At 45.6% G+C, this 18,502-nt stretch overlaps 1 protein-coding gene across 2 annotated transcripts in view; it reads left to right on the top strand.

Annotated features, from left to right (window-relative positions):
- LOC127429063 (sodium/calcium exchanger 1-like) overlaps window positions 1–14,021 on the top strand; it is a 103,283-nt gene extending 89,262 nt beyond the window's left edge. For both annotated transcript variants that reach the window (XM_051677823.1, XM_051677824.1), the window contains 3 exons: window positions 1,323–1,422; window positions 1,884–2,156; window positions 11,682–14,021. In XM_051677823.1, the coding sequence (XP_051533783.1) occupies window positions 1,323–1,422; window positions 1,884–2,156; window positions 11,682–12,061 (753 nt within the window). In that variant the 3' untranslated portion in view covers window positions 12,062–14,021. The remainder of the gene's footprint in view (window positions 1–1,322; window positions 1,423–1,883; window positions 2,157–11,681) is intronic.
- The last annotated feature ends 4,481 nt before the right edge of the window (window positions 14,022–18,502 follow it).

Raw genomic sequence — 18,502 nt, 5'->3', positions numbered from 1 at the left:
GTTTTCATTAGAAATCCTTAATTTAACGATTTTAAAGAAATCCTGAAATCCTAAAGATTTACTGTGCATTTTCACATTGAGAAAAAAAATGAGGCTTCTTATGGAGTTACTAAGACCAGTGCAGAGAGACAGCACACTTGAGATAAAGTCATTCACTAAATAGGGAACAAGGGAGCATCCTATAGCTTTCCAATGCACTGGCAATCACTTGTTTGTTTGATAATGCAAAGAGAGAACATTGAGATTTTGTTGCTTGGTATTATTTAAAATTTCACAAAGTAGTCCCACTGTCATCAATTTTTAAGAAAACATTTGATGACAGGGTGACAATTTTTATTATTATTATTTTATCCTGAACATTTGGGCACATGATGTTTTACATGAAATCATGTTTGCACTATTTGTTTTTGCAAGGGTGATGTATTAGTATAATGAAATGTTTTCTTGAAATTTTGGACAGTGCACATCTGAGAGGAGAGAATGCATATTACCCACCTTTAAATTTTATTTTCATATGTGAAAGAAACACTTTATCATGTTTTTCTTGACATCACATTCCACAACAAACCTTTGGTTGTCCCCACACTCGTGTTCACGCATCGTGTTTGTCCATCATTAATTTTGATAATTATTTTTTCAATAGTATTTCACAAATTTCAGACTGCAAATAGTCTATTAACACTGTGTTTAACAAGTTGTGAAGTCTTGTTGACATGAAATTGCATTATGGATTGTTAGCAGGTGTTAGGCTTATGATGGAGCAGTATCGGAGTGATCTTGGAGAAGAGAAAACGTTCAAAAGACTTTTAAAACAAAAAACAAAAATAACATCCACGCTCCAGACAAAATCACACAACCCTCAGTTCCACATCCACTCCATCCACTCCGCTCACATAATCTGGTCCTGAGAGTCAGGTTGTGTCTTTATTTGCAGGACAATACAGCTTTTATGACTCTGCCTTACCTGCTCTATCTCTTAGATTCATGTGCAATTTATAAGACACTAGCTGTCTGGAATCCCGCCTTCTCTTTCGCATGGTGACAGTCTCAATACAGGTAGGTCAGGTATCTCAGGGTTTTAGAACAGATTTGAGGCGGACACATTGTGTTATTCCCTCTAAGATTATCCGCCGCACTCGAAATGCAAACAAGTAAATGACTCGGACAAGATTACATTGGAGAAAATCACATTCTGATGGGGTGTTGCCTGGATTCATATAAAATCTATGACATGTCTAGTATGGAGACACATTGGAGAGGGGTGGGTTTGGTTTACCTTGTTGTGGTTTTACATCTGTGTGTATTTGTGTGTGTTTGTTCAGAATACTGTTGACAAACTAATAAAGAAGACTAACCTGGCACTGGTGGTGGGCAGCAGTAGCTGGAGAGAGCAGTTTGTCAGTGCTGTCACTGTCAGTGCAGGTCAGTGTCTTTCTGCCATACTCTTATCACGCATAAACACAGCTCATCAGCCTGTAAGTTCACTAAAACTAATTTATATTCATAACAATTTTCATATAACACCATGTCCTAACCAGGCTTAAATGTGTACCAGCAATAAATCGCTCCATGTTAATTAATAAAACACTCTGTACTACTTAATAAATCAAACCATGATAATCAAGGGTTTTGTACTAAACAGCCGCAACAGTCAACATCATCACACAACTGTATATTTTATCAGTCTCTTGGCATCTATTTTTGTTGCATTGCATTGCATTACACTGGATAAGCCCACCCACAGAGAGAAATCTCATTTTGCGCAATGACAATCAAGGAATTCAACTGAACCTAACTGAATTCAAATATGTTATTTGCCACATTTACTAATTATTTCACCTTGCTGTATACTATATACCTTGACTGTATGGTTACCTCCTCAGGTGATGATGATGAGGAGGAGAGCGGGGAGGAACGCTTGCCCTCATGCTTTGATTATATCATGCACTTCCTGACAGTTTTCTGGAAGGTTCTGTTTGCCTTTGTGCCACCCACGGAGTACTGGAATGGATGGGCCTGCTTCATTGTGTCCATCACACTCATCGGAGTCCTGACTGCCGTTACTGGAGATCTGGCATCTCACTTTGGTTGTACAGTAGGCCTGAAGGACACCGTCACAGCTGTGGTGTTTGTGGCCTTGGGAACATCTGTGCCCGGTGAGTGTATGGAAGATTTTGTCTGTCAGTAGTGCCATCCATCTGATCTATTTCATCTTCCATTTGCTCCAGACATGATTTCAGAAAAAGGGGGAATGGGATCGGAACATGGCCTAGGCCGGAGTTGAACCCAGGTCCTCATAAACAAGGTTTTCATTCGTGATCCTTGAGAGCCACTTTCCTGAAGTGTTCATTGTTGAAACTAAACTCTTCAGGGAAGTGGCTTTCCAGGAGCAGAAAACAGGAACTAACATCGCTTATACAGTATGTCATGTGCAAATGTGCTGCCCTCTGTGCCACAGCTCCAACCTTCACCCATGATCTCTGATAGATAAAGATAAAACCCCAAGGATGTCTTAAAGGTGCACTCAGAGATATTTCTGTTTACGTTCCCTGCCACTTAGCGGCTTAGATGCATCATCATGCAAAAAAAGTTGTCAGTTAACGATACCATTGTGAAAATGCGCTATTCGCAGTCATCCATGATTCATTTACTGAAATTATAGTGAAATTATAGGGGATTATTCAGTGATATTCAGCAGGTCAAATGAACTCAACATGGCGAAACTTATGAATGTGCCCCCAGCACCATATGTAGAATAAAACAGCTAGGGATGCACAAATATGGAATTTTTTTGGCCGATACCAATTTGAACAAAAACCTATAGGCTGATACTGCTGTCAGTACCGATATTTGCTGCTTATTTTCTCATCAGATCACTCTTTTACTTAGGAATGCTTAAAAAAGTATTTAAAAAAGGTGCAAAAGCCTTTTTTACTGTTCTAACAATAAATAATTCCAATATATATAATTTCTGATATCTCAGAAGTCAAAGTCTGCTGGTTTCAAAGCATTTTGGATGGTTTCCCTCATTCCCTATCTGTCACTCACTCGACGTTGGTGTCGATGTAGTGACACTAGGGGTCACTCTTGGGAGCCCGAGACACCTCTGGTCTTTGATAAAAGGCCAATGAAAATTGGCGAGTGGTATTTGCATGCCACTCCCCCGAACATACGGGTATAAAAGGAGCTGGTATGCAACCACTCATTCAGATTTTCTCTTCGGAGCCGAACGGTCATGCTCATTGAGCTGAATACTACTGTTCATTCACCTCTGCTGGATCTGACGGCGCATTTCAGCGGCTTCTCCCTCCTCTGCACTGGTGCACTGCAGAGAACGCCCCTGGGCGCTTCGGCAGAAAAACTAGAGAGTATATTTTCTGAAAGAGCATTTTTCCCCTCTAAAAGAGTATATATTTCTCTAAAAGAGTATATTTCTCTAAAAGAGCGCACACACGGAACGTCTTTTTAAAGACGCGTCTTTTTAAAGATGCTTTTCCGATTGTGTGTTATTCCTGGTTGTGCTCGTTATCTCTCGCCTTCTAATGGTCACGATCACTGTCTTTCGTGTCTGAGCACTGCTCACGCGGCGACAGCGTTCGTGGATGGTCACATTCTCATTGCGAGAATGTGTCCATGGCAACGTTGCGGTTGCGGCTCGCCTTCGTAAGGAAGCGAGCCACCCCAGAGGCTCCCGCCTCGGTCCTTTTACCCACGGGTTTGAGGCCAGCGCGGCTAGCACTGGGGGCGATTTGGGGACCCCAATGGGACCGCCTCCGCCGGGTATCCCCCCGCGGAACTCCCATTCCCCAGCACGCTCGTCTGCCCCGATCGGGCTTCCGGGTGAGTCCGCCGGCTCGTCTCACGGCGAGTTCGACCTCTTATTCGGAGCCCGCGAAAGTGATGAGCTCTCGAGCGCAGCATCGGAGAGCGGGCTCGTCCAGTCGGAAGCCTCGGCTGGGCTCCTCCCTTCGGGGTCGATCGCCCAGTCACAGGCTGACGCGGAGATGACGACATGCTTTCCCGGACAGCCGCGAGCGTCGGTTAGAGTGGATTTCACCGCTCTTCCCTGAACCCTCGCGGCTCTGTGATTGGTTCCTGGGCTCGCGGCGCCGCTCAAAGCCACGCCCCGCCCCGTTCCTTTCTTCCCGGAAGTGCATGAAGAGCTGACAAGATCGCGGGAGGCACCTTTTACTGCCCGGTCCCGATCTTTTCAGCTTTCCCGCTCTCACTACCCTCGATGGTGGGGCGGCCAAGGGTTATTCGGCAATCCCCCGGTGGATAAAGGCGCTCGCGGTGCACCTATGCCCGCAGAGCGCCGCCACCTGGCGTGGGTGCCCAAAGCCCCCGTCCAAGGCCTGTAGGTTTACGTCGTCTCTGACGGTCAAAGCCTACGGCGCTGCTGGACAAGCCGCCTCCGCCCTGCACGCCATGGCTCTCCTGCAAGTCTGCCAAGGCGCTAAAGGAACTGCACGAGGGTAGTTCCGCCCCGGGATTGATGCAGGAACTGCGCTCGACGACCGACCTCGCTCTCCGAGCGACGGAGGTCACGGCACGGTCTCCCGGGCGGACGATGGCCACACTAGTGGTCCAGGAGCGCCACCTTTGGCTCAACCTGGTCGAGATGGGTGAGGCCGACAGGACACGATTCCTTGCTGCCCCCATTTTCCAGGCGGGCCTATTCGGCGACACTGTCGAGGACTTTGCCCAGCAGTTCTCGATGGTAGAGCAGTAGATGGATGCTAGCCGGCTTGTCCTGCCCCGGCGTGGCTCAAGATCCCCCCATCTACTCATCGCCGAAGGCGTCCCCCTGCGGTGACTGCACCGGCTCCACCGCAGCCCGCCCCTCCAGCCCGGCCCCGGCGTGGAGCCCACCGCAGGAAGCCGACGCCACCCGTCTCACAGCCGGCACCGAAGAACCCACAGAGGTCTTCGAAGCGCCCCTGAGACGGGCGACCCAGGGACAACGAAACCCGCTGCTCTGGAGCTGGTAAGCAGATCTTCTTTTTGTTACCTTTTGCATTTAATTGCGCTGCATGCCCAAGTGGCTGCAGTACTCAAGAGCTCCGCAAGAGTGGTTTCCTTGTTCCCTGGGTCACATATTCGGTGTGTACGGCTGGCATCACGACCACCGCCCACCACTCCATTTGGCAGGTTGGCGCTCCAGCGGCGGTCTCCTGCCCTGAGCGCCCAGCTGTGGCACAAATCCGCCCCCGATGTGACAGTCTCCACGGGTCATGAGGACAGGCCTCTTCCTCCCCCGTCCCAGGCTGTTCCGGGGGTGGTCACAAGGAGCCAGGTAAGTGCTTCGATGTCCTCGGACTCAGCACGGCCATGATGGGGTGTGGCACCTCAAGCTCCGCCCCGCCGCGAGGCCCCACCCGCCGGTACATCCGATGACGTTGTCCCTTTGGTCCCCCTTGCGCAGAACTCGGGTGCATGGCTTGCGCTTTCCAGTCCGTCGCGAGGGCTGGTCCGGACCGTCCGACTCGGCTGCACGATTCACTTCGCTGGGCATCCGCCCAGGTCCAGCGGTGTCCACTTCACCTTGGTGAAAGATGGAAACGCTGCTACCTTGCGCGGAGATCGCTACCCTCCTACGGAAGGACGCGATAGAACCTGTCCCTCCAGCCGAGATGAAGAGGGGGTTTTACAGCCCCTACTTCATTGTACCGAAAAATGGCGGTGGGTTGCGGCCAATCTTGGACCTGCGAGTACTGAACCGGGCCTTACACAGACTCCCGTTCAAGATGCTGACGCAAAGACGCATTCTAGCGAGCGTCCGGCATCAAGATTGGTTCGCGGCGGTAGACTCGAAGGATGCGTACTTTCACGTCTCGATCCTTCCTCGACACAGACCCTTCCTGCGGTTTGCGTTCGAGGGTCAGGCGTATCGGTACAAGTCCTCCCTTTCGGCCTGTCCCTGTCTCCTCGCGTCTTTACGAAGATCGCAGAGGCTGCCCTTGCCCCGTTAAGGGAGGTGGGCATTCGCATTCTCAACTATCTCGACGACTGGCTAATCCTAGCTCACTCTCGAGACGGGTTATGCGCACACAGGGACCTGGTGCTCTCACACCTCAGCCGACTAGGGCTTCGGGTCAGCTGGGAAAAGAGCAAGCTCCTCCCGGTTCAGAGCATCTCTTTTCTCGGTTTGGAGTTGGACTCAGTCTCCTTGATGGCGCACCTTATGAACGAGCGTGCCCAGTCGGTTCTGGCCTGTTTGAAGGCGTTCAAACAGAAAACAGCGGTTCCACTGAAACATTTTCAGAGGCTCCTGGGGCATATGGGGTCCTCGGCGGTGGCCACCCCGCTCAGGTTGATGCATATGAGGCCGCTTCAGCACTGGCTCCAGGCTCGAGTCCCGAGACGGGCATGGCGCCACGGGACACACCGCGTGGCCATTACGTCGGTCTGTCACCGTCTTTCAGCCCTTGGACTGACCTCTCATTTCCACGAGCAGGTGTTCCGCTAGAACTGGTCTCCAGGCGCGTCGTGGTCACGACAGACGCCTCCAAAATGGGCTGGGGCGCTGTTGGCAACGGGCACGCAGCTGCCGGCCTCTAGACGGGTCCGCAGCTGCGTTGGCACATCAACTGCCTCGAGTTACTGGCAATTCTGCTCGCCCTGCGGAGGTTCCGGCCGTTGATCCAGGGCAAGCACGTGCTAGTTCGGACAGACAGCACGGCAGCGGTAGCATATGTCAACCGCCAAGGCGGTCTGCGCTCCCGCTGTATGTCATAACTCGCCCGCCGTCTCCTCCAACGGAGTTAGCAGCACCAAGTCGCTGCAAGCCAATCACATCCCGGGCAACCTCAACACTTCGGCGGACGCGCCGTAACAACAGGTTACCCTCAAGGGAGAGTGGAGACTCCACCTTCAGGTGGTCCAGCTGATTTGGAGTCGATTCAGTCAGGCACAGGTGCACCTGTTCGCCTCCCAAGAATCCTCCCACTGCCCGCTCTGGTACGCCCTCACCGAGGCCTTCCTCGGCATAGACGCGCTGGCACAGCTGGTCCCCTGGCATTCGCAAATATGCGTTTTCCCCAGTGAGCCTGCTCGCACAGACCCTGTGCAAGGTCAGGGAGGACGAGGAGAAGGTCGTCCTGGTAAGCACCCTACTGGCCCGCCCAGACGTGGTGCTCGGACCTCACGCTCCTCGTGACAGCTCCCCCGGGCAAATTCCCCTGAGAAAGGCCCTTCTTTCTCAGGGAAGGGGCACCATCCGGCACCCGCGCCCAGACCTCTGGAATCTCCATGTCTGGCCCCTGGACGGGACGCGGAAGACCTAAGCCGTCTCCCACCTGCGGTGGTAGACACATTCACTCAGGCTAGGGCTCCCTCTACGAGGCGCCTGTATGCCTTTAAGTGGTGTCTGTTCGCTAAGTGGTGTTCTTCCCATCAGGAAGACCCCCAGAGGTGCGCAGTCAGATCAGTGCTTTCCTTCCTGCAAGAGAGGTTGGAAGGGAGGCTGTCCCCTTCCACCTTGAAGGTGTACGTTGCTGCCATAGCAGCACACCATGACGCAGTCGACGGTGAGTCCTTAGGGAAGCATGATCTGATCATCAGGTTCCTAAGAGGCGCCAGGAGGCTGAATCCCTCCAGGCCACGCCTTGTTCCCTCATCGGACCTCTGTAGTTTTTCAGGGTCTACAGAGAGCCCCCTTTGAGTTTTGCAGTCAGCCGGGCTTAAGGCACTCTCCTTGAAGACTGCCCTCCTGACTGCGCTCACTTCCATCAAGAGGGTAGGTGACCTGCAAGTGTTCTCTGTCAGCGAAACGTGCCTGGAGTTCGGTCCGGGCTATTCTCATGTGATCCTGAGACCCCCGACCGGGCTATGTGCCCAAGGTTCCCACCACTCCTTTTAGAGACCAGGTGGTGAACCTGCAAGCGCTGCCCCAGGAGGAGGCAGACCCAGCCCTGGCGTTGCTGTGTCCGGTGCGCGCTTTGCGCATCTATTTGGATCACATGCAGAGCTTTAGACTCTCTGAGCAGCTCTTTGTCTGCTTCGTTGCACAGCGGAAAGGAAGCGCTGTCTCCAAGCAGAGGATCGCCCACTGGCTCATTGACGCCATAACTATGGCATGTCTCGCCCAAAACATGCCGCCCCCGGTAGGGCTACGAGCCCATTCTACTCGTGGTGTAGCGGCTTCTTGGGCCCTGGCCAGAGGTGCCTCTCTAACAGACATTGCAGAGCAGCGGGCTGGGCAACATCCAACACCTTTGCAAGGTTCTACAACCTCCGGGTGGAACCGGTTTCGTCCCAGGTAGTGGCACGCAACACAAGCGGATAAGCCCGGGATAGCCGGCCGGGTGTATCGCTTGCACATAGCGCCTTCCACCTCCTTTTGAGCTGAAGACGTGCGCTGTTAATTCCCAATAGTGTTCACAAAGGTTGTTCCCTGGTTGACTTCCTCCGAGCCCTGTGGCAGTCGAGTTTTCGGAGAGACTTGCTGCCGGCCCAGTACACGCGCTCACTAAGAGCCCGGTTCTGGGGTAGGTGCTCCGCATGTGGCGGTTCCCTGTAAGGCTAATCCCATGCGATCTATATCTTCCGCTAGTTCGTTTCCCTACTGGCAAACTGCGTCTTCCTTGGGCAGAGCCCCTCAGTCTCCATGTTGTAGTAACTCCTCCCCCATTGGGTAGGATCTACCTTGAAGGCTCTCCACATGGTTGGAAAGACCATGTGATGTATTCTTCCACTTAAATATCCCCCCCTCTCTTGGGGCGAGGTGTGGTCTCCGCGGTGTCCTCCCCTTGGGAGGGACACCCCCCGACTAGACCTGGCGGCCCAGTCGGATAATCCCCCTTCTTTTTAGGGAGTGGAAAAAGAGAAGGGGAAAGAGGCCATGACTGGGTTAAGCCTGTCTCTATCTCTGGGTAGTCGACTTGTCCCCAAAAAGGGCCGTTCGACACTCATAACTGTGTTGGGGGAGGTTACGTGTCGACCTGGTGTGCTGGCTATGAGGCACACAGCAAGTCTGCCCACCACACACCGCCAGTTCACGTAACACAGTTCAGCCTTGTGGCGTTTTGTATAGGGACCCCTAGTGTCACTACATCGACACCAACGTCGAGTGAGTGACAGATAGGGAACGTCATGGTTACTGGTGTAACCTCCGTTCCCTGATGGAGGGAACGAGACATTGGTCCCTCCTGCCACAACGCTGAACTACCCGCTGAAATGGCCGGACCTTATATCGGCTCCTCAGCGTAAAACCTGAATGAGTGGTTGCATACCAGCTCCTTTTATACCCGTATGTTCGGGGGAGTGGCATGCAAATACCACTCGCCAATTTTCATTGGCCTTTTATCAAAGACCAGAGGTGTCTCGGGCTCCCAAGAGTGACCCCTAGTGTCACTACATCGACACCAACGTCTCGTTCCCTCCATCAGGGAACGGAGGTTACACCAGTAACCATGACGTTTTGTAGCCTATAGGTAAGTGCCGCTTTCACAACTGTCACCTATGTTTATGGAGTTTTTTCTGCATTAATGTGAGAATGAGAAAGAATAAAAAATATAAATATTACACGTTCTTTGTGCCAATCCTTCTACATATTGTGGCTGTTTTTATTTCTGGATTGTTCATTTTAATTCGAAGAATTTTTACAAAATGTGTTACAAATTAATTATAAATAAACAATCGGTTTTTCATAACAGCATTTTCATGCTTATTACCGATATGCTGATGGTTCTAATTTGGTCAATAATTGGCTGATAAATATCGGCAGCCGATACACCGATGCATCCCTAAAAACAGCATTTTCTGTCTGATATCTGTCATCTAATGTGAGTGTACATCATTTTAAACACATTTTCCAAAAATACTATTCTTATTTTACTTTTTCTTTCTGTTTAAAACTTTAGAAATTAGCTAAATAACTGACTGCACCTTTAAAGTATTCTGAGTCTGATGTTGTGCCTGAAGTACCGCATATCTACCTACTTCGTTGCATTATCTCTGTTTTGCCTCTATCAAATAGTGAATTAAGATTACTTACTATTTAATCTTTCTAATTTGTCTTTCCATGATGGCACCATGCAGTTTGTTTGTAAGTGTGTGAATGCTGTATTTTATTTAGAGGAAGCATAATTATGTGGACTATTTAGAGGAGCATGATTTGCTCCAGAGCTGCAATCTCCGTGTTTGTCTTGGTATTAGATGAGTATACATTCGGTACTGCATATGCTCAAGCTGTGTATGTCGAACAATCCTCAAGCTCCAGCAGCAATAATGAAAAGCCCCGTGCTACATGAACCAAAATGTACATATGAGATCTCTTAAATATTTCAGCTAAAGTTAGGTTTAGGGTTAGGTCTCTCCCAGTAAGAAATGTGTCCAAAAGGAGAGCAAAATTAATACTTTTACTCAGTGGCGAATTCTCAGGGCCAGCAAAGCCTTCTCTGCTGGCCTAACAAAAAGCAGAAACAGGTGTATAAAACATTATAATCTCTTGATAATCGTGCACCTGTAGCACAAATGCTAGTGCTGCTGCATTGTTTATCAGTTGGGTTGCTAGGAGACATCTCTAATGAGAGTCAAACCCCTGCTAAGCGAACGGGAGCATTGCAGTTTTGTTTCCTTAAACGCCATCTTCCGAATATCGGGGAATGGAATACATTTATGGTCGGAGATATCAAGTGGGAATATCCCACATCCAACTTGAATGGAACGCAGCATAACCGTGTACCCTGACGAAACGAAATTTATTGCAAGCAACATTTAAATCGCAAATATTATTAGATAGATTTTTCCAGGTATTATAGACCTCCTTGGTAGATTGATATGAAAAATTATGATTTTTGAATGTCTGTTTGGAAGATGTTCATTTCACAAAACAGTCATGCTGCAGTTAAAATTAGACTTGCTTGAGCATTAAGTGTTGTTTCAAGTTCTGGCTGATGTTTGAACGTGTTTTTAAAATGTCAATTGTTATTACTAGTTAGCTGTGACATAATGTATGATGCCCAAAGGCATAGGGTGTCTTATTCATTGTAAAACTGTGTTTTATTAATGGCATGAATCACACTGAAGGCCTAGACTTAAAATGCCACTGCTTTTGCTTAATGGTATCGTTCACCCAAAAATGAAAATTCTGTCGTCATGTACTCAACCTCATGTTGATTACTGCTTTTGGAAAAGGTCATGAGGCAATAGTGAGGGTTAAATATTGATTCTGTTTGTATATGTTTTGCTTTTCTTTGTTTAACAGATGAATCAATAAAAAATGTTAATCACTCAGCCTTATGTTATTCCAAATCTGTATTACATTTTTCCTTCCGTAGAATGGAATTTTAGAAGAAACATCTGAGACAACATAAATGAAACAAAACTAAAGTCTTCTTGAGCTATGAAACAGCAACCCTTATGAGCAAAAAAATTGTAATTAAGCACATAGAACTCTGCAGATTTCCACAGAATTTAAGCCTCTTTCATTCTCAAAAGTTCCATTCATCCCCCACCCCATTTGTTTATTAAATATTTTGGCTAATTTGGGTATGTGTAGTACTCTTAGCTCCATTTAACATGTTTTACTATGTTAAATCTGCAGATTTTATCTCAAAATCAGCATAGAAATTGTCAAGTCAGCAGATTCCATCTTGGCCTGTTCTTGGGTTCTTCCAATTCTCACCATACCTCTTTCTACTTTCTCTTCGTCCTTTTCTCACACTGTCTCTCTGCAGACACCTTTGCTAGTAAGGTGGCAGCCATCCAGGACCAATATGCTGATGCGTCCATTGGTAATGTGACTGGTAGTAATGCAGTTAACGTCTTCCTGGGTATCGGGGTGGCGTGGACCATCGCTGCCGTGTACTGGCACAGCCAGGGCAAAAGCTTCCAGGTCCCGCCTGGCTCGCTGGCTTTCTCCGTCACCCTCTTCACCATAATGGCACTATTATGTGTCCTTATACTGCTGTACCGTCGTCGGCCCTCTGTGTCTGGGGGCGAGCTAGGGGGCCCACGAACCGCCAAGCTGCTCACTGCCTTCCTCTTCCTCGTGCTCTGGCTCATCTACATCCTGCTGTCCTCACTGGAGGCTTACTGCCACGTGCCTGGCTTCTAAGGGAGAAAATAAGAGAGAAAGATGTACTCTTTGCTCTATAACCCCCCAATCATTCTTCCTCTCTTCTTTTGTGTATTCACTACATAGCGAAAAGTATGTGGACTTCCCTACTTAAGGGTTTTTGAAAGGCCCCTTAGTTCCAGTGAAGACAAATTTTCTATGGTATACAGTGGCATTCTAGAGAATTGTGTGCTTCCAACTTTGTGACAACAGTTTGGGGAGGGCCTTTATCTGTTCCAACATGACAATACCCCTGTGCTCATAATGAGATACATAAGGAAATGGTTTACCGAGTATTGTGTTGAAGAACTTGATTGGCCTACTAAGCCTAGACCAGAACCCCACTGAACTCCTTGGGATGAATTGGAACGGCAACTGCGAGCCATGCCCCATCACCCAAAATTAATGCCTGACCTCACTGATGATCTTGTGCCTGAATAGGAGAAAATTCCCACAGTAATGTTCCAACATCTATTGGAAAACCTTTCCAGAAAAGTGGAAGCTTGTTAGGGAGGACCAACTCCCTATTAATGCCAATGGTTTCTATATTAAATCCTCAACAAGCACATATGGATGTGGTGTTCTGGTGTCCACATACTTTTTGCCATATAGTGTATGAGAAGTCTAGAATGGGTGTTTACATTTGTTTTTACTGATAACTATTGTTGTTTACATTGAACTTGCATCCTGTCACAAACACTTAAATGGATATCTAGTTGGGCATCAGTGGAGGATGATGGAGTCTCTGTGGTTTCATGCACATCTTCTGTCACCAACTGGATATTCAGACACGACAACATTATTCTCTCCAGAATACTCTCCAGAGAGCCCCGTCAGCATTTTCCTGCTTTAGTGCTGTTTTTTTTTTTTCAAGGACAGTCCTTAACACCTCACTTTGATATTCTCTCAGAAATCCCTTTTTTATTTCTTTTATTTATTATTTCTCTTTTTCACTCCCACCCCCTGTCAATAGACTCATTCCCACTGCAGAGAGTTGGGCATGCTCCACACCTCTGCCTTCCCTGAAGACATGAACACTCTGTTACTTCTGTCTCCTTCTGCCTGTTACAGCAGTTACCCACAGACTTATATAAACCCCTACGCCTTCCCAAAGTGACCCCGCCCCTAATACTTTCTATACCACACTCTCTTCACCTTGGACTCCACCCATAGTACTACCAATACCACACATTCTTCACCCCGAACTCCACCCCTTGCACTTCTTATACCACACATTCTTAAACTCTGACTCCACCCTAGTACAACCCATACAACACATTCTTCACCTCTGACTCCACCCCTAGCATTACCTATACTACGCCCTCTTCAACTCTGACTCCACCCCTAACATTACCAATACCACACCCTCTTCACTAATATTCCTGCCCCAACACTACTTATACCACACCTTCTTCATTTCTACTTAGTTTTAATGTCAAGTGCTTGTGTTGTAGATCTTTTTTTTAAAAAATGCTCTTGTGTATTATTATTTTTTTTTTTTTTAACCGTACTACTGAAAATGTATTATAATGCAGGACTGTTGGAAGAAAAGTGGAATCTTTTTTCAAGCTTTTCTGGCTGTTTTTTTTTTTTTTTTTTTTGTTTTTTTATAAGAACACAAGAGATGCACATTTTGCATGGCACAACATTAGTGTTAGAAACTGAACAGAGACCAAAAGACATAGTTTACAATGGAACAGTGACATGAACCAAGGTATTGGTGTTTATTCATGTGATATTTATTGATATTTATTATTATCAACTGTGTATTACGTGGGGAAATATTGTAGACTGTATGTGTGTGAGAGCATGTAACAGAATGGGAGCGTGCAACAGATTTGAAAATAAAACGTATGAGTGTTGGGTGTGCCAGTCTGTCGAACAGTGTTCAAAGTCTTGTGCATATGAATAAGAGTGACTTACAGGTGCATCTCAATAAATTAGAATGTCGTGGAAAAGTTCATTTATTTCAGTAATTCAACTCAAACTGTGAAACTCGTGTATTAAATAAATTCAATGCACACAGACTGAAGTAGTTTAAGTCTTTGGTTCTTTTAATTGTGATGATTTTGGCTCACATTTAACAAAAACCCACCAATTCACTATCTCAAAAAATTAGAATACATCATAAGACCAATAAAAAAAAACATTTTTAGTGAATTGTTGGCCTTCTGGAAAGTATGTTCATTTACTGTATATGTACTCAATACTTGGTAGGGGCTCCTTTTGCTTTAATTACTGCCTCAATTCGGCGTGGCATGGAGGTGATCAGTTTGTGGCACTGCTGAGGTGGTATGGAAGCCCAGGTTTCTTTGACAGTGGCCTTCAGCTCATCTGCATTTTTTGGTCTCTTGTTTCTCATTTTCCTCTTGACAATACCCCATAGATTCTCTATGGGGTTCAGGTCTGGTGAGTTTGCTGGCCAGTCAAGCACACCAACACCATGGTCATTTAACCAACTTTTGGTGCTTTTGGCAGTGTGGGCAGGTGCCAAATCCTGCTGGAAAATGAAATCAGCATCTTTAAAAAGCTGGTCAGCAGAAGGAAGCCTGAAGTGCTCCAAAATTTCTTGGTAAACGGGTGCAGTGACTTTGGTTTTCAAAAAACACAATGGACCAACACCAGCAGATGACATTGCACCCCAAATCATCACAGACTGTGGAAACTTAACACTGGACTTCAAGCAACTTGGGCTATGAGCTTCTCCACCCTTCCTCCAGACTCTAGGACCTTGGTTTCCAAATGAAATACAAAACTTGCTCTCATCTGAAAAGAGGACTTTGGACCACTGGGCAACAGTCCAGTTCTTCTCCTTAGCCCAGGTAAGACGCCTCTGACGTTGTCTGTGGTTCAGGAGTGGCTTAACAAGAGGAATACGACAACTGTAGCCAAATTCCTTGACATGTCTGTGTGTGGTGGCTCTTGATGCCTTGACCCCAGCCTCAGTCCATTCCTTGTGAAGTTCACCCAAATTCTTGAATCGATTTTGCTTGACAATCATAAGGCTGCGGTTCTCTCGGTTGGTTGTGCATCTTTTTCTTCCACACTTTTTCCTTCCACTCAACTTTCTGTTAACATGCTTGGATACAGCACTCTGTGAACAGCCAGCTTCTTTGGCAATGAATGTTTGTGGCTTACCCTCCTTGTGAAGGGTGTCAATGATTGTCTTCTGGACAACTGTCAGATCAGCAGTCTTCCCCATGATTGTGTAGCCTAGTGAACCAAACTGAGAGACCATCTTGAAGGCTCAGGAAACCTTTGCAGGTGTATTGAGTTGATTAGCTGATTGGCATGTCACCATATTCTAATTTTTTGAGATAGTGAATTGGTGGGTTTTTGTTAAATGTGAGCCAAAATCATCACAATTAATAGAACCAAAGACTTAAACTACTTCAATCTGTGTGCATTGAATTTATTTAATACACGAGTTTCACAATTTGAGTTGAATTACTGAAATAAAAGAACTTTTCCACGACATTCTAATTTATTGAGATGCACCTGTAATGTCTGAAACTTGTGTCTGCAACTGCCACACTCAGGAGTATCGGGCTCCCATCCTGTCTAGTCCTGAGCTTCTGGTACCTTCCCCAACATTCATGAATCTACAAAAGACTGCAGCTTTTATGTTGTACATTAGTTCCTCTGATTGATTTGGTCCTAAATCATGCTGTGAGATAGCAGTCTGTCCTGTCATACAAAGCCATGTTCTGCAGCTCTTCTGTTTAAATGTAGAAGCTACAAGCAGAGTATTCTGTGTTTTTAAACTCTATCTATTATTGGAAAAAGGCATTTCATCATTGAGTCATGTACTGTAGTTGTGTGTGAATGCAACAAGGGTGCCTTGATATCAATAAGACAATGTCTTTAGGCCATGGGTCTGTCACTGAGTTTACACTGTTTTCTAGGGCATGTTTTCACAAGAATCTGACAGGGAAAGATGGTTTAAAATGTTGAATTTCTTTTTATGTGAGCCTCTCCACTTCACTATATTAACCAGAGCTGTATCTAATTATTGAAGCTCTTCTCCCAATAGGATCACTGCTACCTAATTTGCGTTTATGTGCATGCTTAATATAAAAATGGATTGAGTTTCAGTTCAATTTATTTTGCTCTCTCTCATCAGTTTCTTCCATCTTGTCCTTAACTAATGGGACTTGGTCCATTTCCAGTCAGCCAGGAGTTAAACAAGCTTAGTTAGGCCCATTTCCTATCTCTCCCTCTCTTCCTGTCTCTATCCTTTTCTCCTCTTTCCTAAGTGATATAGTGATTATGTGTTTCAGTTTGCAGATATTACATAACTGTTAGGGGTTTAATGCGCCCCCACTTTCCTAGTTTTCAGCCATCTGCTAGGCTCAACCTGGGACAAATTCTATAGGAAATGCTTAGTTTTTGCTCCAGGACATTTTGGCGTTGCTTACGATTAGGGGTCCCAATTGAGCAGTGCTTCAAACTTTTTAATGCAATGAAAAAGCTAATTTTGAAAATGATAAGAACAACCCTAAACTGCCTGTAGGCGGATTTGTGGGTGTAACAGTAATAGTGGCTAAATGCACCATTTCAGAAATGAAAAAATATAAAGGTATAATAAATTCAAAGTCAGCTATCTACAGAAATGTTTGAAGTGGTCCACTCCAGAGTGACACAAAAGTGGGCAGAAACAGGTGTACATATGGTTCACATTTTTACCGGCATATGTGTATTTATACTTACAGACTTTTCAGTGACACTAGATTAAGGTGACATCACTAGGTGACATCTCAATTCATATCATTATGTTGTCTGATATTAGTACTGTAGGGTGGGGGATCTGCTGGTTTGTAATTATTACTTTATAAGGTCACTCGCCTCTCTCCCCTTGTACCTGACCACACAGGGTTAAAGAACTTAAATTTCTGCCCTAATTCAAGGACAAACCGTTAATTAGAAAGTTAAAGAAGATAAAGCTACTCCATGGGTTTTGAAATGCTTCATACTGTATTATTAATAGTAATTAATAGTGACACCAAACGGAAATGCAAAAATTTAAACATGTTTCCCAAATACTCCCACTGTTTTCCATTGGTCAGAAGACAAATAGTCCCGCCCCAAACTCACACCACTGGTTAAGTACATTTTGCTGTGTCGGGCTTGACACGTTGCTCAAAAACAGAGTGATGTTATGATAGCACCACTGAGTTTGTGGTCAATGGAGGAGTCAGGAGACAGCGAACAGTCAATGTGAGTATTTTATTACTCTCTCAGCGTCAAACAAAATCTAAACAAAAAGGGCTCTTGGTGGCCAAAATACACAAACGGGTCAACAATGTTTGTAGTATAGCTACACAGGAACAGTCTCTGGTCTCTCTCTCTCACTCTGATGCTCTGGCGTGCCTTTTCAGGTCTCCCTCCGCCATCACTATAATGAGAGACAGGTATTAGAGTACTCACAACCCAGGTGACGAGACTTACCACTCTCCCTCTCCCGCAGACCGACACATGACCAGCCCCCCCCCCCCCCCCCCATGCCACAACGGCATTTACACTTTTTGAGGAAATCAAGATAAGAATGGCTTACCTTGGCATATTAATGGGGGAGAAAGTATTGGAACATCAAACAAATTACATGCTTCACATTTATAATAACAATTCAAAAGAATAAGAAAACTTAAAGAAACATATTTCCTTCCATTCCAACACTGGAATTCATATTTTTTGCATTTAATGTATGAATCAACATTATTTTCAGTAGACTATGTCCAAGCAAATGGCAGTGTTATGGTTCCTTAGCAGACAAAACTCCCCACAAACACACTCGTAAACACAAAAATACCTTGATGAATATTTAATATTTATAGGTCGTCATAGCATTCATTGTTGTATGTCAGAGTGCTTGTGCGTCCTTTGAGAGTCCCAGTCTGTCATACGTGCTCTCTTGTGATACTTCAATCTAAAAGCATGTCTTTTCTATGTGCGTGCATTTGTCCTCTAATCACAACATTGAAATATTTACAAATGAAACTATTTGTGCTTTGGTTTTGTATGTATGCTATTTTATAAATATTTTTTTTTTCTTTTTTTGTTTTTTAAAGCCAAGTGTTCTACTTAGTTATATGACACTGTTATTATCTTTTAGATCCATTCTGTACTGGGACAAATTTATATTTTGGGTATAAAAAAATGAGTGCTACATGAGTACTTCATCATCACAACAACAGCAACAAAAAAGTAATTTATGTTCTCAATGTTATAATTGAAAGTATGTGTATGGGAGAAAGAGTGTGATTTTACGTGAACTCATGAGAGCTGTAATGTGAAGGGGAATTATTTTGCCAAAAGATGGAGAATGAGTTTCTGTTTGTAATGTGTAAAAAAACATTTTTTATTTCATTTATTACTGAGTACATTAAAGTTGGAATTATATATTAAGAACAGTCTTATTTAGTCTTTATTAAAAAAGCTTTG

This window comes from Myxocyprinus asiaticus, chromosome 38, assembly GCF_019703515.2.
Source record: "Myxocyprinus asiaticus isolate MX2 ecotype Aquarium Trade chromosome 38, UBuf_Myxa_2, whole genome shotgun sequence".
Taxonomy (NCBI): domain Eukaryota; kingdom Metazoa; phylum Chordata; class Actinopteri; order Cypriniformes; family Catostomidae; genus Myxocyprinus; species Myxocyprinus asiaticus.
This window is presented reverse-complemented; position numbering and strand designations above follow the sequence as displayed.